The 26,242-nt window shown below is 38.5% G+C and overlaps 1 protein-coding gene across 4 annotated transcripts in view; it reads left to right on the forward strand.

Moving 5' to 3' along the window:
• LOC127810135 (fatty acid amide hydrolase) overlaps nucleotides 1-26,242 on the forward strand; it is a 63,098-nt gene that overhangs the window by 16,863 nt on the left and 19,993 nt on the right. For 3 of the 4 annotated variants that reach the window (XR_008025372.1, XM_052349411.1, XM_052349412.1), the window contains exons 9-16: nucleotides 6,106-6,218; nucleotides 6,310-6,385; nucleotides 8,114-8,185; nucleotides 13,376-13,427; nucleotides 16,340-16,420; nucleotides 16,506-16,589; nucleotides 16,981-17,084; nucleotides 17,337-17,429. Coding sequence is in view for 2 of the 4 variants with exons in the window: in XM_052349411.1 (XP_052205371.1) it covers nucleotides 6,106-6,218; nucleotides 6,310-6,385; nucleotides 8,114-8,185; nucleotides 13,376-13,427; nucleotides 16,340-16,420; nucleotides 16,506-16,589; nucleotides 16,981-17,084; nucleotides 17,337-17,429 (675 nt within the window). In the remaining 2 variants the exon portion in view is untranslated. Of the gene's footprint in view, nucleotides 1-6,105; nucleotides 6,219-6,309; nucleotides 6,386-8,113; nucleotides 8,186-13,375; nucleotides 13,428-16,339; nucleotides 16,421-16,505; nucleotides 16,590-16,980; nucleotides 17,085-17,336; nucleotides 17,430-25,431; nucleotides 25,543-26,242 lie in introns of all 4 variants that reach the window. The other variant, XR_008025371.1, reaches the window with a different exon arrangement.

Raw genomic sequence — 26,242 nt, forward strand, 5'->3', positions numbered from 1 at the left:
CGGCCTTCAAGTGAGCCTACTATCAGCTTCCAACTCACCCTTAACCACCGCCTTAGTTACGATGGAGTAGCTAAGGACTGTTGCCTTCCAAATTCCAACTTCTTAAGAGTTTGATTAGCTCTCGTTGCAACTTCTTGTGAATCGCCGACTCTCACTTTCCCAAGTCACCGAAATTCCATCCAAAATCACCTCACAATAGTCGCTTAGGAGAATCACCCTGATCCAGCTGCTTGGAATTCCCTTATGGACCGTTTCCGACTGCAGGTTCCTTCTCTCCTTAACTTCAATTCCGCAACCGAAGATTGAATTTGTTCGGCCTTCCAGTTCACCTACTCACAGCTTCCAACTTCACTAGAATTCCATCACTATAACCTCACAAAGCAGCCTCGATCAGCCCTATCCTAATTCTCTTAGCTTCCAAAGTAGCTAACTAGATGCAGTCGATTGATTGCATCTTCTACAATTCTAAGTCTTGCAGCGAAGATGTGCCGGAATCAAAGTGATTCCAGGATTGCCCCAGCCTCACCCAATCATCGACCTCTACTTGGAATTTCCCTGAATAGCCCAAGGTTCTGCCTCAGTTGTGCCTTCCTTCTCGCCTTGGTCACATGCAGTGACCTAGATCCAATTGCTTTGGAACAACAATTGAAGATGCCTGGGTCAGCGTCACCTTCACACGTCTTCAACTCCGAGCCGAAGTTGGCCTTGCTCGGCTTCGCCTTCCAAATTCTATTCAATTCCAATTAATTGAATCGACGATGGACCTTGATTAATTGGATCGGCTCTGCTTCAATTCGCTTTCAGCTTCACCTTTCAAATCTGATTAAATTCCTACTGATGTTTGCTTTGCTTGGCTTCTCCATTCAAATTTGAGTTCAATTCTGCCTTGCAACTGGTCGCTTTCTACCCCGATCAATGCGAATCAAATTCGCCAGCGGAGTTGCCACCCAATCATCGTCCATTGTCTCGCTTTTGAAGCAACTTCCACTACGTGACTCCTCTTCCTACTTGATTTGAGTTCGTAATTGGAAGCAATTATCGATGGCCACTGGTTTGTTGGAATTCACCTGAGTTCCGTGCCTCTGATCTGCAGTTGAATTGCTGATCAGAGCCAACAATCGCAATGGATAAACAACCTCCATCTTGCACGCGATTTGCTCATGATTGCTACAGATTCAAGATCGCTTGGACCTACGTTCACCTCAAGCCTGGATTGTCAGATTTCACTGCTTTAAATCCCAAACCTCTCTATAATTGATCGACTCAGTTGTTCGATCAGTTTTACTGACACTTCCGGCCACACCTGCGGTTGTTACCTAATTCTGTAGTGGCCTTCAAATTCTGCGAATCCACCTTTGTCGGAATTTGTTGCACAGAATCACACAAGTCACTGCTCGATCAATTTCGTGGCCTTATGTTGCTGAATTCAGCTATTAAAGTCGCCTTCTAATTCCAAGAATCAACAAGAAAGTTACCGAGGAATGAGGCTCTAATACCAAATGATACGACCCTAGGGTTTGGCTAGGGTTTAGGAAGTAAATTGGTAAGAATTAGAGGAAGAAAGAGCAGAAAGGCAGGGAAAGAGAGAACATAACAAAAAGAATGGGAGGAGGAGAGAAAACTGAGGGAAAGCTAGGAGAATTGAGAGAGGGAAATGGAATTCAATTGTTATTCAAATCATGCCTTTCTCTAACTATGTCAGCCTCTTTATAGGCTTACAATTGAGGGAAATAATAGAAAATACAACCAACTAACTACTATAACATCCTTGCTAATTGTTTATACAAGAGTTAGTTATTCTCGCCTAACCTCTAAACTTCTGCAATTAGGTCTACAACTTATACACTATGGATTTCCACCCCAATTACAATCATATCCTCAGGGTTATGACACTCTTGCCACAACTTAGTTAAAGCATTGTAATATTCAGTGATTGAGCTATTACCTTGCTTTCTTGTTCGAATTGTAGACTGAATTTGAAAACTTTGGGCTGTATTCTCCATATCTGAGTAGATCTCTTGCACGGTTTCCCATATCTCTTGAGCTGTCTTATATAATAGATAAGTCCTTCCAATCCTTGATTCCATAGAATCGACTAGCCATGCCATCACTATTAGTTTTCAACCTCCCACACATCATAGTTAGTTGAATTTGTGCTTGGCTTAGAGAGTGTCCTTGTTGGGTAACCAACTTTGCCTTTTTCCTAGATCACCAGTAAAACTAACTAGAACCATTTTCTAAATTTGGTTCCATTCAGTTTATGTTGAGTGATCTGAAGGGAATGGCTGTCTAGAGTGATTGGAGATGATAGAAGTTGAGTATTCTTTGCTGGAGGAGGTAAATTGGTTGAAGCATTGCTTACTGCTTGATTTTCAGCCATATTGTAAGCTGAATGGGGTCTAAAGACTGTAGGAGGAGGAGAAAAGATAGGAAAACTTGCCACGGAACCGTAGCTCTGATACCATGAAAAATAAATTGAGTGGAAGTTCTAATGGGAGGAAATAACTTCCATGAATTTCATTAATCTAAGAGATGTAAATATATACACAAAAGTTCCTAGAAAATCTCCTAAAATTTAGGTCTAAATTACAACAACATATTTTCATATTAGAATTAGAATTATTATTGGATTTCCTTATTTGTTTTAAGGAATATCCTTATCTCTTTATCTCGAAGTCTTCTCTTCTTTATCTTCTCATGTGAAACTTGAATTCTTCCTCTTTATCTCTCCAACAATCATCAATAAGAGAAATGAACCAATGAGAGCCATTAACATTTGGAACTCTAGAAAGACCCCATACATCAGTATGAATCAAGGAAAAGGGTTGAGAAATCATTTTAGTTCGGGCTGGAAATGAGACCCTATGGTGTTAGGCAAATTCACGAGTCACAACGAAAAGAACTAACCGCAACATTTAAAAAAAAAATTATGAACATTTGTTTAAGGAAAATGGTGGATTGCCAAAGTCTACAATGCTCTTAACCGAATCTTTGAGACATTGGAAGGCACATGACTTTACAAGAACCTTGAGAGGTGCAACTAGGGAGAGCTTAACACCATCGTCCATAAATCCACATGCCTTCTCAAGGTAGCACAGCCCATCCTTGTCCTTATATCCAATCATCTTCCCTGAATCCCATTCCTGAAATATACAATGTGTGGAATAAAAAATAGCTAAACAATTCAAAGTGTTGGTTAATTGATAGATGGTTTTGAGATTTTTGGAGAGGTTGGGAACATGTGAAACATTATTAAGAAAGACTGAAGGTGTTAAGTGGGTATGGACAAATCCAGTCATTTCAACAGGTTTACCATCAACAACTGTAATCTTCCTGTTTTCTGAACTGGGCTTATAAGATTCAAGGATATCTGAATTATAGGTTATATGATCAGTCATTCCTGAGTTAATGACCAAAGAGTTAGGGTAAGAATTGCTATTGGCATTTAAAGTAGCTGGAATTAGGCCCTTACTTGATCGAGCAAGAGAACAAGAACTAGAGGAAAGGATATCAAGAAATCCTCTCAACTTTTCTATCTCCTCTTTATTGAAAGCCTTGAATTCAGTGGCATCTTGGCTACCTTCTTCTTTTGTGGTACAATTTACTTTACTCCTCTGGTTTTTAATCCAACTCAGGACCTGCTCCTTGCCATGCAGTTTGAAGCATGTGTCCCTAGTGTTTCTTGACTTCTTACAATAGGAACACCAAAGTCCATCTCTGTCAGATTTTGTTGATTCTTGCCTCCCTTCATGGTTCTTTTCATTCAGTCCTTGTGAGGGTCTGTGTCTGTCATTAGCCTTAGTAGAAACCATAGCTGATCCAGAAATTAGATGAGAATCCAACACGACTACCCTTTGACTTTCTTCTCCTTGGATCATGGAATATACCTTATTGAAAGAAGGCAACTTCTCCCTTCCCAGGATTTGGACTTGAATTTGATCGAACTCCACAATCGATTCAGCAAAAAATTGAAAAATTCGATCACTTTCCATAACTTCTAGGAGGATCTTGGCATCCTTACTACATTTCATTTTGAGGTTTTGATAAATCTAACTCCAGCCATAAACCGTTCATCACATTATAGCACATAGCGACTGAGAGATTATTTTGTTTCACACCTGAAATCGTAGCTTTGATCTCATACAAGGCTGCTGCATCTTGCATTTTTGAGTAGTCTTCTGAATAGTATCTCAAATATCCTTGGCAGGAGGAAGAAACATGTAATGTTTGCTTATTTCCAGTTGCATCGAATTCTGAAGCCATGACATTATCATTGAGTCTTCTTCATCCCAATCTTGGAATTTTGAATCATCACTACTAGGTCCACTACTATTGTGATGGCCAATTTCACCTCGTCCTTTCAAGAATGTCTTCACTATCTGTGACAATTGAAGCTAGTTCTTTCCATCCAAATGGTATGAGGAATTCATATTCTGAAGTTCCCCATTCAAGGGCTGAGCCAGAGGGGCATCAAAGGGTGGTGTAGCAGGACTAGTCACCATCTGTAAGGAATCTGACATCTCTGTTCTATGAGGGGTGGATGAGGGCTCAATCTGATTAACGGTTGATGGCAATGAAGGCTTGAACAAACAGAAAAAAGGGATTAACAATAAGCAATGAAGGCTGACGAGTTAAATCACCAGTAATGAAGGCTGGTAGTTCAACAATGAAGAATAGCTGATTTCTCCGACTAACAGAGGACCCTAGAAAATGTTGGCTCTAATACCATGTTAATGGAATAATCTTCTATATTTTTATTCATATACAGCTTTCTGGTATATATATATACAAAGGATTGCTTTCTAGGGAAAAGACTAAGATCCTAAAATAAGGGAATTAACTCCTAAATAAAAGGGATTTGGAAATCAGATCCCAAATCACAAGAAAAAAATTAGGAAAGATAAAAGAAGAGAGAAATTAGGGATTTCTAACATAAAGGTAAAAGAAAAAAGAGAAAAAGATGTTCATTTAGATGGATTGCAGATGATTAAGTAGATGATCCAAAAAAAGCCCCTTGGCTAGCATAACTTTTGATCATGTTGCAGTCTCAAGTTATTACCTACTGATGGTCTGTTAGCTTGACTGAAACCTTGTTGTAACACGTATTGTATCTGGTGCTATACTAGAGTTTTATATTTGTAAACTCTACTGGTAATGGTTCATCCAATAAGAGGTTGGAGATAAATTATTGCACATTGCGTTTATAATAAGAGATAGTAATGCACCATTTCAGGGATGGATGCAATCTCCCAACTTCACTTATTGTCTCAGGGAGTGAGGAAACTATTTATGATGCTAAAGCTCCATTTACTGAGACATTGAATTCAATTTTTGGATTATAACAACTTGATAATAAACCACAATACTTTATAATTAAATTTATAACTTCTTGTATCTTATCAGTTTATAGATGTATGTATTTTGTTGTATGTGGAGGGTACAATAGTCATTTTATGTTTACTGCTTTACCATTCCCTCCCGTTCCATTCTCTATCCAAACGAAGTGAGGTCCTTTATATTCCTTCCTTCCTAAACACAAGGGAGAGTAACAAACTTTATATAATTTCCTGTCCCCTTCCATTCATTTCCATTATGTACCTCTCCCACCCCTCTCTCAAATCATACCTTCCAAGTAAAGTGTTTAAGTTACAAATAAACTATGCATATAGTTCGATGCTTCATATACTGCTCAAATTATTTAGATATATATTTTACCCTTGTGAGTGTGAGTTATTGACAAACCTCTTTTAACAAAATAATATATATTTTAGACCATCAGCAATATATATTAGACAGATGGGAAATTTTTACGCTTATCTTATATAATGCAAACTCTGAATACGTACACTTCCTGTTTTTTTGTTTTCTCAATTTCCCGGCTAGACATTCTCACTACTCAAGTTTATCCAGTTGGTGTAGTTGCTTGCTTGATGCATGAATTTGAAAGATCTCATACTGTTTTATCTTTGTCTGTTAATTCTTTTTGAAATATGAAAGTCAATATGCATCCATTATAGTTTTTTGCTTGGTGACTATTTATTCTTATTTGACCTATGAATTGCTAAATAGACAAATGACAAAAGTTAATATTCTTTGCAATGACAGAACAACAAGAAATCCACATGCTCCAGAAAGGTATACAGGAGGATCATCCTCGGGCCCAGCAGCAATTATAGCTTCTGGACTTTGCTCAGCTGCACTTGGAACAGATGGTGGAGGTTAAACAAACCTAACATGCTTCCATTCAACTGATTGTTATTATTTTTCAACATAATCGTCACAATATGACTTTATTATTGCAAAAAACAGGTTCAGTACGTATTCCTTCTTCTCTATGTGGTGTAGTGGGCTTGAAAACAACATATGGACGAACTGACATGAGTGGGTAAATTCTTGGAATTATAAAACATGAAATACCATTATGCATTTTAGTTTACTGTTTTCCTTGCTATGATGTCATGTTAAATAACAAGATTTACCTCAGTTCCCTATTACATCTTACCTTTGGAAGTCAATCTCCTTTGTGTTCTTGGGGGGAGCTTTATTGTTTACTAAGTTTAATGATTGTAAAAAGAGAAAAATATTCTGTATTTTCTGATTCTTGCAGACACATTACACTATTATATATACATTCTAGATCCTAGGATTGTGCTTAGGATATTCTACTTTCTATATTTACATAGTTGACTATCCTACACATTCTATTCTTACAACACTGAATTCTCTAGTTGTCTAGTTTCTATATATATAGTTTCTATTGATAACAGTGATGAACTGATACATGTGGATATCTTTATTATAGATCTCTTTTATTTTTATTTTTCATTTTTACTGAGAAATGGACATTTCACATGCTGCTGTAGTGTTGGGTAGTTATTAATGTTTATGGATACACATACCACTTCATATTGCTCAGATTAATGAAGTGGGAAGAAACAGGAAACCTATGGCATCAGTAAGATTATTAATTTAGGTACTTGCTTTCATCTGGTCAATTTGGATTTAAACAGCAAATAGTTTAGGCTTGCTTTCTGATTGGTAAAAGATAAGCTGATCTGGTTCTGGAACAATACTGACCGACTTGAGTGTAGATCTTTTTGGGGCTGTTTTAACAGTTTGAAATGAGATAAACATCACATTTGTTGGCCAATTCGTTAGATAAAGGTACCTGAATTGTGTGTATGCTATTAAAATGCTGCTCTTTTGTACTTCAATTTAAAGTCAAAACATCACTCAGGATTTTTATGAACTATTGATGAGTATATAACAAAAACAATGAGATATAGAATACATAAAGGGAAATAGCACCCACACAAATGAAATAATAACAACAATGTAAACTTCAACAATTAACTATACAAGTAGCATCTACTTGAACCACAATATATGGAATCTGTTTCAATTGCAGTTAACTTTTCTAACATGTTCATGCTAATATTGAGTTGCATTTTGTTTGTTATTTTGCAACTTATGTCAAGGCCCTTTGATTCTAAAGTAATCTTCTATAATTCTTTTTTCTCAGTAAGTTGTCTCTACTGTAGTTCATCAGCACAATATGATATCATGGAACTCCATCTTATGGATGAAAAGTTTTTTCGCCCATAACCATTCAAAAGAGATATATTCCCTGGACTGATGAACTAATCTTTTATTGGACCTGTAACTACCAACCAGATTAGCCCTCTGTCAGTTGTTCTGATCATGGCAACATTAGCTTTTTGTATGCTCATAATACTGCAATCGTATTTGGGATTCATATACTCTGCTACCTTTTGTACCAATATTTTTGGCAAAAATGCATTACTAAGATTTGGTTAATGAATTTCTTATTCAGTTAATGGAATAATTTTCAGAAAGATGCAGGCCAAAGTTGATGATATTTGAGATCTAGTGTAATAATTTTGTGTTTGTAAAGCAAACATTATAATACCTTCCTAACCTTTTTCTGGAACAATGCAATGGATTTGTTCAGTATACGTTATGATAAGGTAGGGGGATTTGTCTAATCTTTAATGTGGCAGTTCCTTTATAGCAAATATTCCATGTTGGTGTTAAAAGATTTTTGGATGGGTGTACCGTTCTACTACTATCTTCAAGTTGTCCATTCTTGTAGGTCATTATGTGATGCAGGGACTGTGGAAATTATAGGCCCAATTGCAGCAAATGTGGAGGATGTGATACTTGTGTAAGTGATCTGGGTACATACCTGGTCATTTTTGCTATAATGAACTGTTGTTTGCAGAAGTTTCTACTCTATTATGCCCTCAGTCCCATGGCATAGTAGATAGATTGTGTTAAAAATTTATTTCTTGTCTTAGTAGCTAAGCTATGCCCAGCTTCCAAGTACTTTTGGCCATTATTGTGCATTACCATTTTGTGCCTGTCCGTTCCTGCAGTAATTTTTGTTTTGGCTTCTATGGTAAAGATATTTAAGTTCTTAGTAACATACAGTTTATTTGTCAACAATTTTAGACATGCATTCTTTTTGAAAAATAAATAAATAAAATGTCGAAGGAAGGGTTCAGAAAACGTCCAATAACTTGTCAAAGAGTGAATTTGTATGGAAGTCAAATGATATACATGTTCTTGAGCTCCCATGGCGGTGAAGGTGATGTGGCAGTTGTTTGGTTTGGGTAGGCAGAGTAATAGAGGGGGAAGAGATGAGGAAACTAGCTATTGTTGTGATGCACTGGTTGCTTGGATGAGGTTGGAGAAAAAGAATCTAAGCAAAATATTGGTCAAAAAGAGAACTAATTGGAAAACGGTAAATCAGATGTGATATCAGTCTGAATATGACACTAGTTGGGAGCCAAGAAATAAAAAATTGAACTCAGGGTACTGAAGTATAACTTGACAATATGATGTATATAAGGCTGATAAAGAATCATAAGAAGGGTACAACATTCTTGGAACTGATTACCATTTTCCAGTATTCATAACAGAGGTCGTCCAGTAATTCCTGTTTAAGCCTTTAAGTGCAAGATAAATCTCTATCCAAAGTGATGCAAATAAGGACAGAAAAATAGCACAAACACAACAAGGATGTGGTGTTGAAACAATGGACAGCAAATAACACACTTAAATAACTGAGATCACACCTCTTCAGTCCTAGAACAGCTGAGTAGCAGCAGCTTCTTCCTAGCGTCTAGCACCTATGGCAGCGGGGGAGGGATTGGTAGGCGCTGCAAGGTCGACTTCTTAAAACCCAAGCCTCCAAATCTTCAAAACCCTAGCTGGTTTGGAGCTGAAACTCCCTGCAGAGGCTTCTGTCTTCAAAATGCTGAAACGTCCCCAAAGTGGCTGGGAGACTCTGTATTTATACCAGACCTCAAGCTTCCAAGGGAAGTCAACTTCTATCTCTTCAAGCTTCCAAGAGAAGCCAACTCCCATTTTGCAAATAACTCCCCTTAAAAGTCACTAATCTTTAGGAACCCCCAACAAAACACTTGATCTTACAAAAAGACACCCCAAAATTAACTTACACCAAAATATGCCCCCAAAAGCTGAAAATTACCAAAATACACCTATCCAATTAAAGAAAACACATGAAAATAGAAAACTATGTACAGGTTTGCATCACAAAGATATTTCATATTATCCGTTTCCATTAGTGACTCTAGTTTTAATTCTTAATAACCTTGACAATATGTCATCTTGTTTGCATGATTTCAAGGTTCCATAGCATGGGGCTATTGCCTTGATCTGTCTCCTTTGGCAAATGCCTTGTGTATTCATGGACTGAACGTCTGAGTGGCTTTCATTTTCTGCCAATTTTATTTCCTTCGTGTCTTGTAGTTAATCTAAAGGGGTTTCCTTCTAGTCTACTAATTAGCAGGAGAGTCCCAGAGGATGACTGGCTCCCACAAGATGGAAGGGGTACTACATACTGGCCATATTTGCCCAGGTGACTGGCATATTCCTGATCTGGAATGGCACTAATAAATAAGCATCTCCATAATGACATGCTAGCAGCCCAGCAGCTTCCCCTTGGACAGGCTTCTATATTAGGGTGATTTGTTTGTCATGAACCTTGGGGATGAGCTAGGGTATGAGAGGAAGATCGAGAATATTAAGAGAAGAACTTGGGGGAGAAATCAGTTGGAAGGGAGAGAACAGCAAGAGGTAAGGGAGGAGATCACCGAGAAAGAGAGAAAGAGAGAAAAATATTAGAGAGAAATAGAGTTTTCAATTCATTTTCATCATGCCTACTTCCTATAGCTAAGACAATATATATATAGCCTCATTTAGCTACCAAACAAAGCTCTCCAACCACCTAAGCTACAAGACAAAAGGGAAAAGAGAAAAAGAGAAAAATATCCTAACAAACTATTGCAACCCTATTACAATAATACCCTTCTATTATTCCTTGGGTCATGACAATTTCTCCCTCCTTGAAAGAGTTCTTGTCCCCAGGAATTTACAACAATTGAGCCTTTGCTCCTCAACCAATACCAACTCTCTCTAGCTTGGTTGTTCTTTCTTTTATCATTCCCTTTCTAGGCCGCTTCTTCTTTGTCCTTGGATACTCTTTAGCTGAAACAAAAATGATAATTAGTGCAATCAAAGCTGCATCTTCCTCCAAGGAGCGGCATACCATTTCCCGTGGGTTGGTGATAGCTATCAAATTAAGATAGATTGTACCCATAGATTGAGGATCCAATATGATGCCAAATCTAGTCAATATATCCTCATCTAGTGCCTTCATTGAATTTAGCTGTTTCTGGTCACAGGCAACAGCTGAAACTTGTAGTCCTTCAGCCTTCAATTGTTGTTGCTCCTCAACCTCAAAATTTACAGCAACATTGTGGCACATTTTAGGATCAGTTCTACACACCTTCACAACATTGGAAGATATTTCAGCTACAAGTAGGCCATCTTCATAGCAGTTCTGCTTCTGGTTCCGCCTTTCCTTCATTTCTGATTCATGCTCCAACTCTTCCATAAAATGATCAATGTTCCTTGCTTCCTTGTTTGCTCTTTCTTTTAGCTTCTCCTCTTGCTGCTCCATTCCAAGGAATTCCTCCTTGTTAAAGCTTCCGTGATAATCATCAAAATATTCCACCGGAAAGTTGTAATGATACTTCTTAATAAGTATCATCGCGAACTCTTGCAGCTTCTCGCGTATCATAAGGCCAAATTCCTTGCTCTCTTCATCAAACCCTCTGCTGGCTCCTTTGTCCCTTCGGCTAGTCTCATTCTCAAACTTCTTTTCCCAAATTTGATGCTTCTGGTCAACTGAAAATGCAGCATTCTTTGGCTGCCATTGAAGCTCCATTCCAGCTGAAAATGAAGCATTATTTTGCTACAATTTAGGGCCCATCTGCTCCATGTATGCACTGCTACCAATGGCCTTATGATCAGGTCGTCCCCCTGAAAATGCAGCACCCTTCTGCTGCGACTGAGACTCCAATGTCCTCGTGCTTGCACTATTGCCCCTAGCAAATTTCTCACGAGCAGGACAACTCAAAGGCCAATAAACAGGAGTTTTGTACATCCTAAATCCCTCACTTCTCTTCAGTATGTACCTCTCAACAGTCACCCTATAGCTGATCCAAGAAGTGCCAAATTGCAGTCTGTGTTCTGCTTCAGAGTCAGTCTTCTTTTAGGGCCGGAATAAATTGCACGTTACAGCAACTTGATCAGCCTTCAAGAGTCGCATAGGGCTACCGAATATTTTGTCTCGCTTGCTGCAATAATACCCAATATTTGCTAGAATCACCGTTGGAAACACCGGCCTGCTACGCCTTCGCATTTGCCTGGCCTCGAATCCAGTTCTGCTCTGAATTGGCTCTGCAGAATGGTCAGAATCTCCTTCGGATCAAGGTGGAAGGCTTGTTGTAACACCCAAACCTATTCTGCCACTTTCGTCTCCTCAATCCAAATCAAACAGTTGAACCCCCACAGAAATTAATGGTGGCTCTTCTCAACCCAATCACCGTCCAAGGCTCCCAGCCCAAGAGAATCGCATGCGCCACAATCAACAATTGCAATGGATAGCGGCAGTGAACCCCCCTTAGTCGCTTCACCAACACGAGTCGGAAGGCAACCAAAACCGTAGCACACAGCTGCACCTGTAGGAAACTTATCGGTCTAGTCGGAACTCGCTGGGCCGTCCGCTCCACCTCCGACAGACTCACACTCGCCTTGGACAATCGCAACCCTCTGGGCCGTTCGCTTCACCTCTGGTCACCCACTCCAGTCACGACCTTCTGGGCCGAGGTTGAATTCTGTATCGCTGAAGTCGCCTAGCCTTGTTTTGTCACCGCAATTGCTGGAATTCACAACTTCTTGTGATCTAATCGGCTCAGCTCGGCCTCTTACAAGGAACCTCACTTTGTGACGCCTTCCAATTCAGATCTTCTGGCCTGCTCGTTTGCAATTCTGAGCCGAAGCTTGCTTTGCTCCTCTTTGCCTTTCGAATTCAGTCACTGCTTCTTCCCAAATCTACTACCAATGGCTATCAGAATCACTGGAATGGAATTCAGTTCGCTTCCCTTGAAACTCATACCTCTGTAATTGATCGACTCAATTGTTCGATCAATTCTACTACTGCTTTACGGAAACGCCTACTGCATTCGTTCGGTTCCACAATCTTTTGCCAGTGTCGAGGTGTTGGCCTAAACTGCCTGCACTCGCCTGCTACTACTGGATTCCATAGTTGCCTTCTAATTTCGAGAATCAACAAGGAAAGTCACCGAGAAACGGTGGCTCTGATACCAATTTGTCATGAACCTTGGGGATGAGCTAGGGTATGAGAGGAAGATCGAGAATATTAAGAGAAGAACTTGGGGGAGAAATCAGTTGGAAGGGAGAGAACAACAAGAGGTAAGGGAGGAGATCACCGAGAAAGAGAGAAAGAGAGAAAAATATTAGAGAGAAATAGAGTTTTCAATTCATTTTCATCATGCCTACTTCCTATAGCTAAGACAATATATATATAGCCTCATTTAACTACCAAACAAAGCTCTCCAACCACCTAAGCTACAAGACAAAAGGGAAAAGAGAAAAAGAGAAAAATATCCTAACAAACTATTGCAACCCTATTACAATAATACCCTTCTATTATTCCTTGGGTCATGACAGTTTTGTAATTGGGCATTCAGTTGGCTGTAGTGCACTTGCTACCTCCATGGACTGAAATATAGAGGTGGTTTAAGGAATTACCTATAAAGCAGACAATCTGTGTTGTCTGCATCTGGCTACTATCTGTCATGAATATTTAAAATGCTTGGTGGCTTCTGTAAGGCATTCATGCAGCTATTTGTATTTGCTTAAAATTTTCTTTTGTTTATTATTTTGTTTGAAGTCAAGTGGCAAATGCACCTCAAACTCTTGTTTCAATACTGAATTAATTTGTCATGATTTATTTATTCAGGTATTCAGCAATTTTGGGATCCTTTCCTGCTGATAGAATCAATATAAGACCGGTAACCAATTCACTGATATTAATTTTTTGCTGAATAAAATTTGTTTTTTATGCCCTCTTAAGGCCAGAGCTCTGTTCTCATGATAATCAATTATGTACTGATCTTTCTGAATACAGTCAAAATTATCAAGTATTCTTTATGACTTGCTCAATCAGAAATCTTGAGGTTTTACTAGATTCTTTTAATTATGCATTATGGTAATAGTCACCTTGTGATATGAGATTCTGACTTAGTGTCCTGCACCGGAAAACTCAAACTGGAATACGGAACTACGCCACAAAAGAACTAAATTCTTTTGGTTAAATTGTTAACCACCATCACATCTAAGCTTTTAGATGAGGTGGTGGTAAAAAATTTAACATGGTATCAAAGTAGACATAGGTCTTGAGTTAAGTCTTGTTGCTAACCCAATATTTAAATAGTGGCATGTGTTTGGACCTGTTATAGAAGTTCCTCTCACATTGCTTATGCGTGAGGAAGGAGGACGTAATTTTATATCTTTCCTAAACCTAGGTTTCATTTCCATAAAATAGTTGAAATTATGTTATCCTTGCTTTCACCTATTGCCATCAATTCACATTCCTTATAGACAAGTTCATTTTGAAATTTCAAGTTTCCTTGGTTCCTGGCCGATTTTTAAGATATTGTGTTACTGTTGCTTCCAATACTTCAATAGAGATTCTAGAAAAGTCATCTTTAACAAATTGCTTAACTTAAGGCTGATAATTGATATCATGGAATTTCTTGATGTCTACAACAATTTACTTCACCAGAGGTTGATAAGCGATATATATTCCCTTGAGAATCACGAAGTTGTCTAGTGGTTCAACACATTTCTTTAGTCTTAAGCGTGTGGCCTTCATAGAGAGGTGACTTGGCCTCTGCACCGTCCTAGATTTTTTGGAAGAGTCATTGATCAAAAATCTTGATTTCTTGAAGACGGTATGGAAAGGTGACTGAACACAAATCAGAAGATCCTTGTACCTCTTGACCGTTTCCTTATAATGCAAGAAGGGGAAGTAAATGTTATGAACAGGGTAAAACTGTAGACATTTCTTCTATATTAGGATAGCAATTTTAAGCCCAGAAGAGAGACCTAGCATAAAATCCAAACATTTCTCTCTGGTTCCAAGGTGAAGCTTAGTTCGTCACATAGTTACCTAATATGCCCCACCCCCCAGGAACCACGTTCCAGCACATGCGCACTGGAACGCAGTGCGTTTTCGTCTTGGAATGCTTGGGGACGCGTCCCAGTTCTCCTGTAATAAAGACCTGGATCTTTGATGCCGTCTTCTTCCTCTCTACAGTGATGTTGTCTTCTTCCTTTCTCTCTGGAACAGTTCATGGTCTTTGTCAAGAACTAGAAGGTGAAGCAATGACGGCCTACACTCATGCCCGCCGCCCACCCCCCTGCCCTTCTCCATCTCTTGCTTTGCTCGTTGTCGGCTTCGGGCTGCTGTCTCTCGCTCTCACTAGCTCCGGCCTTCGTGCCTCCGTCGGACGATTTGGATCATCACTGAGGTCGCTGACTCGCTTGCCCTCCTCGCTCGCTCGCCCCACTCAGTCGCTCTTCCTTGCTGCCTCTCTCTAGCTCCGTCACTCGCTGGCTTGCTCCCCTGGCCCTCGCCGGCCATCAGCTCTCCCCTTGGTCTCTCGCTTGCTGCCTCCTTGGCTCTCTCGCTCCGTCGCATCAATTGATGGAGACTTCAAGTTGCATCAGTTGGTGGAGAGAATAGGTGGGTCTACAGAGAGAGACAACCTAGCCTCTCTCTCATGAGTTGTGATTTCATGTTTTTGGTTAAAGCTTTTTATTGGGACTCCAAATCCCATTCTATTTTTTCAAAATTTATAATTATTATATTAATATTTATTTATTTGATATTTTTATCATTATCAAGATTCAATATTTTGTTCATGAATCTTATTGATCTTGATGTCTTCATTGTTTTCAATCCTTAACTCCTAAGTCCTAATCCCAATTCCCATGTAAGTTTCATCATTTCTCTATCTTAAAATTTTGATTATTTGTATTAGTTTCTATTTCGTAATTTATATAGTAAAACATTTAAAATATTTTTTCAAAAATTTATATATTTCATAGGCGTTCCACTTTGGCGCACCAAAGCGTACCATGAACTAAAATGGCTAACCAAAGAAGCCTACTCCCCACGTACCGCACCCCGGGAAAAGTGGCGTACCACGTCCCTGTACTGCGTTTTGTGTACCGGGCGTTCCATGAACCAGGTAACTATGGTTTGTCATATGCAACATTCCCCTTGCAACTTTAAGCCCACACAAGAGGCTTAGTTGTGAATTCATACCTGCTCCATTGATTTTGTATGGCTATTTTATGACAATAATCAGTTAATGTACTCACTAAACTAGGTAAATGGAGCAGAGCATTCACTAGCCATCAGATGTAATGGTAATGAGAACCTTAAAATGTAAGTTAGAAAATTTCTAAATAAATCTTGAAAGGTGAATAGTAATAATCTGATTTCTCCTGTAAGTTTATTTTTGAAGTTTTATGAGATTAGGGAATTCAGAATATGGATGCTACTAAGTTGAAAATTTGGTTGAAAATTTGAGGACAATGAAAATATAGTACTCCTGTAGTCAAAAGCTACAGCTTCAAGTCTCAAAGCATGCGCTTTGAACTGTAAGAAATGCTGGCCTTAAGCAAAAGAATCATGGCTGCCAGTCAAACTCCTGATTTGCCACTTGATATGCATATTGAAGTTTTCATCTTCTGTTCAAGAGTCATTCTATTGATAAGACTCAAGTTTTCCTTTTTCTTTGTTTAAGAAAGGTAAGTTCAAAAATATATTATTGAATTCTTAGTACTGCCTTCCACATGATTATGGCTGAGTTTATAATTTTACCATACATCACTGTTCGTACTTTGTATGCAGTCCCTTCCCTGTTTGCCAAATTTATCATCGTACGAGAGTTCAAATGCTTTGGCATCGCTGCGATTGGGAAAGTATACGGAGGTGATTATTTTCTCCATTTGTTAAAGCTTGCTCAATGTATTTATGTTCTGGGATTAACATGGTACATGTGCTATCTCTCATGCAGTGGTTTAATGATGTATTCTCGGCCGATATTTCTGAAAAGTGTGACAACATTCTCAATCTGCTATCAGAAAAGCATGGGTGCAAAGTAACTTCATCACCCTCATATGTGCTTGTTTTGTCTTTCCTGTTCATGAAATGATAATATGAATATAGGGTTCAAGAAAACCTCAAAGGTTGAATTAGAATAACAAAGCTGTCTACAAAATGTCTTAAAAGACTATTTATTCTAGGGTTACAGCAGTCATGAATCTTAGGCGTTGATAAAAAAGGAAGCCATCCATTTCAAAAAGTCACATGCTAATTGCATGGCTAATTACTGAAGATAATAATATAAATGCTAACCATAAGCCAAACAAATGAGAAAAATAATAGCACTAATAAATTAGAGAATATGCTTCTGCATAACACTGGCTAGAGTATAACACATTTATATTTACTCTGCTCTAACTTCAACTATTCACTGTTTACTGCTACAGACAATGGAGATTGTAATACCTGAGCTGCACGAGATGCGCTTGGCTCATCTCATTTCAATTGGCTCTGAATCAATATGTTCGCTTTATCCTGAGTGTGAGGATGGGTATGCGTTACATTTTGAACATCAAATTGTTTGCACGTCCAATTACAACCCCTTTTCTGCTCCAGAGTCTCCTAGGGAAAGGGAAGTAGCCCTTGTCTAGACAGACTTGGGGTGCAAGCCTAAAAGGGCTGTCAAGATTTATGTCCAAAATTCTATTGCTCTTTAAGGCATTCTATGATAATTTAATTATGTTTTCTCCCTGTATATGTTAATTGAATTACATGGTTTGCTCTTGTTTCCTCTTTTGTACAGGAAGGATGTGAAACTCACATATGACACCCGTACTAATCTAGCACTCTTTCGTTCATTCACAGCTTCAGACTATGTTGCTGCTGCACGTCTTAGGTGAGGCAGTTTTTATCACTTAATAGAGCATTAACAGGAACCTTGATAATTTGCAGGTGACATTGGATCTTCCTGTATCCCATTCATACTTGAGCTGTTTGGAAAAGGATATGAAAACAAAACAGTTTTCCAACTTTAAAACATTGCGCGTATTAATTCAGATTACTTACTGTCTTCCTGTTCTTTTCTTCAGAAGTATTTAGTAGGAATACAAATCATAGAAGTATTTAGTAGGAATACAGGATTTGGAAGCTAACAAACAAATGGAAGATGGCAATTCCTTCTTTAGGTGTACCGGATGTTAGTTACAGTTGAGCAGTGTAGTTATGGGTAAACTATTTGGAGTAGGATATAGGTGCTTCACAGTTTTAAGCATTAAACATACTACGCTTCTCTAATATTGGTAGTCACCCTGCTACAGTTCTTTTCTTATTAGCCCTTAGTTTGACTGGATTACAAAGTTGATGAACAAATCATGGTGGTTGCTTTGATGGGATGATTTAGACAATACAATCTCGCAGTTAACCTCAAACTAGTGATGTTAGGATTTCTAAAGATATTTATGTCTCAAGCAGCATGAAAAGGAGAATCTACAAAATTTGGATGACAATGAGCATAATAATAGCATTGAAGTTTCTAAAGCTTTTGACTTTTCTTCAAAGCCAAGTTTCCTATTCTGTTCTGCTACATTTCAGGTCTGGGATTGAAATGTGCACCTGACATTAGAAACACTGTTTCCTCCTATAAAGAGAGTTTCATGAAGGAAAGTGGGAGTTTTCAGTTCATAGGCAGTAGAAAAGTACCAGGTCAACTATGGTTTATGTTGAATTGTATATAGAGATAGTTAGCATGATGTCATGGCTTATGTCATGATAGTTGTATATATATGCGTTCCATCTCTTGCTTATAACTAATAGAGATACTCATAAAATCATCTCTCCCTCTCTCTCTAAATTCTTGCATGGTATCAGAGCCACCGGTGAGAAAATCATAAGCCGCCGCTGTGTATCCTTCTCCAGCGGCCTTCAAACCCTAAACTTCTTTATTTCTTGTTGAAGAAATAAAATAAGACCGGATCGGGCCTTGAAAATTATCCATTATCATCTTTCTATTTTTTTTTGTTACAACAACAACATATCCAGCCTTTATCCCACTATGTGGGGTTGGCTACATGAATTCTAGACTTCCATGTATTTCTATCTTTTGTCATATCTTCATTGAGATCCATACACTTCATATCAAACTTTAATGTCTTCCCCAAAGTCTTCTTAGGTCTGCCTCTACCTCTTTTTTTGATTAATTGTTTCATTTCATCAACTCTCCTCACATGAGCGTCTCTTGGTCTCCTTCTCACATGACCAAACCATCTTAGTCTAGTCTCTCTCATCTTCTCCTCTATTGGCACTACTCCTATCTTATTACGAATAACTTCATTTTTAATTTTATCTTTTCTTGTATGGCTGCACATCCATCTTAACATTCTCATCTCTGTTACACTCGTCTTTTGCTCATGTTGGTATTTGATTGCCCAACATTCTGAGCCGTACAACAAAACTGGTCTTATAGCTGTCCTATAGAATTTTCCTTTCAATTTTAATGGGATTTTACCATCACATTACACCCCCGATGCATTTCTCCATTTTAGCCAACCTGCCTTAATTCTATGTGTGACATCCTCGTGAATTTCTCCATCTTTTTGAATCACTGATCCCAAATATCGAAAATGGTATTTTCTTTGTAAGATTTGGTCTTCCAATTTTATTATAACATCCTCCACTCTTGCATTCTTGTTAAATTTACATTCCATATATTTTGTTTTCTTTCTGTTTAATTTAAATCCCTTAGATTCTAAATTGTTTCTCCATAACTCAAGTTTAGTGTTCACTCATTCTTTTGTTTCATCCACCAACACTATGTCGTCTGCAAATAGCATACACCATGGCACCTCTGTCTGAATATCTTTAGTGAGTTCATCCATTATTAAAGCAAATAAGTATGGACTTAGTGCAGAACTTTGATGCAATCCTATTATAATTTTAAATGGTTCAGTATCCCCTCCGCATGTTCTGACCCTTATCTCTGCACCATGATGCATGTCCTTAAGGGTTTGTATATAGGCTATTCGGACTCATTTCTTCTCTAAAACCCTCCATAATACTTCTCTAGGAACCCTATCATAGGCCTTTTCTAGATCTATAAACACCATATGTAGGTCCTTCTGATGATCCCGATACCTTTCCATTAGGCGCCTCAGTAGGTATATAGCTTCCATTGTTGACCTACCGGGCATGAAACCAAACTGATTTTTTGAGATCTCTGTTTCTTTTCTGAGCCTCTGCTCTATTACTCTCTCCCAGAGTTTCATGATATGGCTCATTAACTTAATTCCTCTATAATTTTCACAGTTTTGAACATCTCCTTTGTTCTTATATATAGGGACCAAAGTACTATTCCTCCACTCATTTGGCATCTTTTTTAATTTAAGAATCGCGTTAAAAATTTCGTTAGCCAGGAGATACCCTCTTCTCCCATGCATTTCCATGCTTCTATTGGTATATTATCCGGTCCCACCGCCTTATGATTTTTCATTTTTTTTAATGCTTGTCTTATTTCATTTGGACTTATGTGTCGATAAAATGTATAGCTCACGTTCCCTTCGGAGTTACTAAGATGTCCCAACCTAACTCTTGTGTCGCCATCATCATTGAATAATTTTGTAAAATACTCCTTCCATCTCTCCTTAATCGCTTCCTCATTCACTAATACATTTTGATTTTCATCTTTTATGCATTTCACTTGATTTAAATCCCTTGTTTTTCTTTCTCTTGCTTTAGCTAATTTATATATATCCCTTTCTCCATCTTTTGTATCAAGTCGTTTATATAGATTCTCGTATGCTTTTGACCTTGCTTCACTAACATCTTTTTTTGCTGCCTTTTTGATTCTTTATAATTTTTTTGATTTTCTTCATTGTTGCACTGATATACAGCCTTATAGCAATTTTTCTTATTTTTAATTTTCAATTGCACTTCTTCATTCCACCACTAAGACTCCTTAAGATTAGGGGCTTTACCATTTGTCTCTCCAAGCATTACCTTTGCTGTGTTTCTCAGGGCATTAGTCATTTCTCTCCATATTTGGTTTGTCTGTCATTCTCCATTCCATTCTCTTCTACCCCTTAATTTTTCTTTGAAAATTAGTTGTTTCTCCCCTTTTAAATCCCACCACTTGATTCTTGGATTTTGTTTTATGTGATTTTTTCTCTTCCAATTTCTTACTTGGACGTCAAGTATTAGAAGTCTATGTTGAGTAGTCAAACACTCTCCAGGTATCACCAATCCCTACAACATACCCGGTCCTCTTGTCTCATGAGGAAGTAATCTATTTGGGTGCTTGATGTGACATTTTTATATGTGATTAAGTGTTCGTCCCGTTTTTTGAACCTAGTATTGGTTATGATGAGCCCATATGCCATTGCAAAATCTAGAATAGACTTACCCTCATTATTAATTTTCCCGAATCTACACCCTCCATGTACCTCTCTATAGCCGTTTTCGTCTCTACCCACGTGACCATTTAACTCACCTCCTATAATCACTTTCTCTCCTCTTGGTATCATTTGTATGAGTCCCTCTAGGTCCTCCCGGAATTTTGCTTTTATCTCTTCACCTAATCTGATAAGGATAGCATTTGGGTCCTTGATTTAGGAGCTACGGATCATATGACCCCTAATATCCATTGTTTTGAAACCTATGAAACCGTTGAACCTACCAAATATATCACCATTGCAAATGGAACAACTGTCTCTATCTCTAGAAGAGGTAGAGTGTCATTAAACCCACAGCTTCACCTTGAACAGGTTCTTCATGTCCCAACCTTAGCTACCAGTTTGATCTCTATACATAAACTAACCAAAGATCTTAATTGTTTGGCTGTTTTTTCACCTTCAATGTGTAAGTTCCAGGACAAGGAAACGGGGGAAGATGATTGGTGTGGCTAAGGTTTGGAATAAGCTCTATCTCTTGGACGGGGAGAGTGATTGTTCTACAAAGAGACAACAACAACTTATGGCCTTCTCCTCTCAGTCAGCCTCTAATCTGTCTTCTATTTGGTTACACCATTTTAGGTTAGGCCATCCTCCATTTGGAGTGTTAAAACAATTATTCCCATATTTGTTTAAGTCTTTAGATCCTAGTAGCTTTAGGTGTGATGAATGTATTGTTGCTAAATATCATCGAGTCTCATTTCCAATTAGTAACAAATTATCTTCAAAACCATTTAATTTGATTCACTCTGAAGTATGGGGACCATTCAAAATATCCAATTGTTCTAGGGCAAAATGGTTCATCTCATTTATCGATGATTGTACTCGCATATGTTTGGTATTTCTTCTAAAAGATAAGGCTGACATTGGGTCAGTGTTAAATCACATTTTGCAAAATGATTCAAACCCAATTTGGTACTCCTATAAAACAGTTTAGAACAAACAATGCAAGGGATTATTTCAATACTAACTTGCATACTTATTTTCAACAAGAAGGAATCATCCATGTGTCATCTTGCATTGATACACCCCAACAAAATGAGGTGGTAGAGAGAAAGATGCGACATCTTCTCAATGTCACTTGAACCCTCCTTCACCATCATCATGTACCAAAATATTTTTTGGGGGAGGCAGTGTTGACAACCACCTATGTCATTAATAGGGTGTCATCTAGGATTCTTAATGGTCAAAGTCCTTTCCAATGTCTAGTCCGCTTCTTTCTAGACTTTAATCTTCATACTCATTTACCCTTAAAAGTGTTTGGATGTGTGTGTTTTGTTCACATACTCCAAATCCACATAGACAAATTGGACCCTAGGGCCCTTAAGTGTATCTTCCTTTGATATTCTCCAACACAAAAGGGGTATAAATGCTATCATCCTATCACTCGGGAATTTTATGTCTATAAAGATGTCACATTCAGTGAATCACAACCATACTTTACTCCAATTCCAGATAGGCCAGATGTCATTGGACAAGCTGATATGGATTGGGAATTTCTCAATCCTAGTCTTGAAACAGTAATATCCAGTCAGAGTCTCCCTTTGTCATCTCAACCTCTGTCATTTGTTTTTCCTATTGAACAAGCTCACTCGAGGCTTAGTTCTCCTATAAGATACAAAGGCTTTCCCTATGTTTACAAGAGAAGGCAGCCCATTGAAGACCTGGAGCCAAACCCATCATCAGTCCCTGGCACTAGTTTGAAAATTTCACATGGTAAGGACTCTACCAACACTTCTAGCCCATCTCACGCTCAATCGAAATATACAAATCTAGGCATATCAATTGCCATCCTAAAAGGTGTTAGAACTTGCACCAAGCACCCTTTGTCCAACTTCTTATCCTACCAGCGCTTATCCCCTAACCATCGAAGCTTTCTAGCATCATTGGATACAATTGCTATTCCTAAATCAGTGGAAGAGGCTGTAAAAGACCACAACTGGAAAAAAGCCATGATGGAAGAAATGAATGCCCTAGAAAGAAACCATACTTGGGAGCTAGTTCCTAGACCAAGGGATGCAAAACCAGTGGGGTGAAGGTGGATTTTTAATGTCAAATACAAGGCAGATGGAACACTTGACAGGTACAAGGCACGCCTAGTTGTCAAAGGCTACACTCAAATCTTATGGTATTGATTATTTAGAAACATTTGCTCCTATGGCCAGAATGACTACTGCTAGAATTCTTATAACATTGGCAACTAAATTTGGTTGGAAATTACAGCAATTTGATGTCAAGAATGCCTTCTTACACGGGGATTTAGAAGAAAATGTCTTTATGGAAATACCTCTAGGTTTTCAACATAAAGGAGATGGAAAAAATCAGGTTTGTAAACTTAAAAAAGCCCTATATGGGCTCAAGTAGTCCCCACGTGCGTGGTTTGACAGATTTTCAAAGGCCATGTTATCTTTGGGATATCATCAAAGTCGAGGGGATCATATTCTATTTATCAAGCATCAAGGAGAGAAGGTAACAACTTTACTTGTATATGTGGATGATATTGTGGTAACAGGGAATGATACAGTTGAACAGGGTTGTCTAAAGCACAACTTAGCTTAAGAATTTGGAATTAAAGACCTTGGCCAATTAAGGTACTTCCTAGGCATTGAAGTAGCTCACTCAAAGGAAGACATTTTTTTGTCACAAAGAAAATATGTTTTGGATTTGCTTGATGAAATCGGTTTATTAGGAGTGTTGGAGAGAGTCATAGCCCATGAAGAAGTCACGGGAAGCAAGATAAAGAGGCTGATTCAGTAGATAAGCCACCAGCAGTTCAAAAGAAAGAAGATAAAGAAGCAGCTAGATAAGTTCCTAAAATTTAGGAAAAATAATAGGAGAAGATAGAAATATTCTTATCTTATTTTTCTGTTGTATATTAGCTCCTAATTTATAGGATTAGATAGCAATAGAATCTTGTATAAATAGGTTTCCTATCTATTGAATCAAAGTAAGCGAGTTCTTTGATCTAAACTCGACTTGATTTCAAGTTCCCTACTCTAGGGACTAAATCTGTTCATGGTATCAGAGCTCGGTCTTTATAGCTGAGCATCTCGATCAAGATGGCTAGCCCTAATCCGACAGCCATTCCAGCGACTGAGGAGTCTTCCCTCGGATCAGCGTCTTGGTAGTCTAGCATGTAGCCCACCAGCACCTTCTCCATGGATAGCCAAACTCTGCAAATCACATAGCACAAGTTAAACGACAGAAATTTTCGGGAATGGTCTCAGTCCGTGGCTTTGGTGATTAAGGGCAAAGGAAAATTCGGCTACCTTTCTGGAACCGTCCCAACACCTCAAGAAGAGTTCGAGGATTACCAGCGATGGGAAGTAGAAAACTCTATTCTCATGGCATGGCTAATCAACTCGATGGAAGCAAAGGTTGGCCGAACCTATCTGTTTTATAAAACTGCAAAAGAAGTGTGGAGTGCAGTCCATGAGCTATATTCTGACCTTGAGAATACTGCTCAATGTTTCGAGATTAGAGCAGCCATTCAAACTACAAAACAAGGTGGACTCTCGGTTATTGAATATTACAACAATCTAGTAGAGCTGTGGCAAGAAATGGATTTGTACTATGACCCAAAGTGGGAATGCTCAAGTGAGCCAGAAATATAACAAGATGCAGGAGAAGGAGCGAGTTTTCGACTTTCTTCAAGGCCTTAATTCAGACTTGGATGAGGTTCGAGGACGCCTCTTAGGCATCAAGCCTCCACCAACACTTAGAGAAACATTCGCGGAAGTTAGACGTGAGGAGAGCTGGAGGAGAGTCATGCTTGTTTCAGCAGAACCCAACACTGGATCTGCCCTTGCTGCAACAAGAAAAGAAGAAAATCTGAAGGCTAAACAGTGGTGCGAACACTGTAATAAGCCCTACCACACAAAGAACAACTGCTGGAAACTCCATGGAAAGCCACCAAATTGGCAACCAAGAAATAAGAAGGAGAAGGAGAGGGAAAGACCAGCCTATACAGCTACAAGTATGCCTGCAACTGCAAGTCCACCTAACAACGAAAGAGGTATGGGATTGAATCTAACAGCAGATCAAGTAGATTTCTTGCAGAAATTACTGAATGGAGCACATATTCAAAAGGAATTAGATGGAACAGCAGCAACAACTCCAGCACCATCTTTCATCCAAAGAGGTAATATAGTTTTTTCCTTAACTACTTGGAGGATAAGCAACAGCAGTTGGGTTGTGGATACAGGAGCATCTGATCATATGACCGGTTCCATGGCTATGTTCGAAAATTTTCAGTTGGAAAATAGGGATCTAACTGTGTTAATGGCAGATGGAACAATATCTTCAGTTAAAAGAAAAGGGAAAGTATGTGTGGCTGGTTTAGTACTTGAATCTGTCTTATATGTGCCAAATTTGAAGTGTAGCTTGTTATCTGTGAGTAAACTCACTAATGACCTGAATTGCACCATGACATTCTCTTCTTCACATTGTATTTTTCAGGATCGGTCCACAGGGAAGATGATTGGCAGTGCTGAGGAGAAGGATGGGCTTTATTGGGTATTGGACAACAAGGCTTTTCTTAGTCAGTTGACTCGTAGTTTTTCTTTTTCGGTTAGTGTGAATTCAGAAATTTTGTTATGGCATAAACGTCTTGGTCATCCTAGTTTTCAGTATTTGAAACATTTGTTTCCCGAGTTATTCATCAATAAAGCTAATTTGAAGCTCAAATGTGACCATTGCATTCTTGCCAAACAAACTCACAGTTCCTATTCTCAAATGGCATATAATCCTTCCAAACCATTTCATTTGATCCATAGTGATATATGGGGACTAGTTAGGGTTTCAAACTTGAATGGTACCAGATGGTTTGTGACATTCATTGATGATCACACAAGGGTATGTTGGGTCTATCTAATGAAAGAAAAATCTGAGGTATGTGCAATTTTTCAGAATTTCCATAAGCTTGTTCTAAATGTCTTTCAGTCCTCTTTTTGCATCCTTAGGACTGATAATGGCCGAGAATACTTCTCTTACCCATTTACCCAATATCTCACTACAAATGGAATATTTCATCAAAGCATATGCCCCTACACTCCCCAACAAAATGGGATAGCTGAAAGAAAAAATCGCCATTTACTTGAAGTGGCTAGATCCCTGATGTTCACAGGTTCTACTCCTAATAGGTATTGGGGGGAGGCAATTCTAACAGCTGCTTACTTGATTAATAGGCTCCCAACCAAAGTTCTGAAATACCAAACACCCTTGAACAACCTGATGACTACATTTCCTTATGTTCGGATTCTCAATACTC

Source organism: Diospyros lotus, chromosome 9, assembly GCF_014633365.1.
Source record: "Diospyros lotus cultivar Yz01 chromosome 9, ASM1463336v1, whole genome shotgun sequence".
Taxonomy (NCBI): Eukaryota; Viridiplantae; Streptophyta; class Magnoliopsida; order Ericales; family Ebenaceae; genus Diospyros; species Diospyros lotus.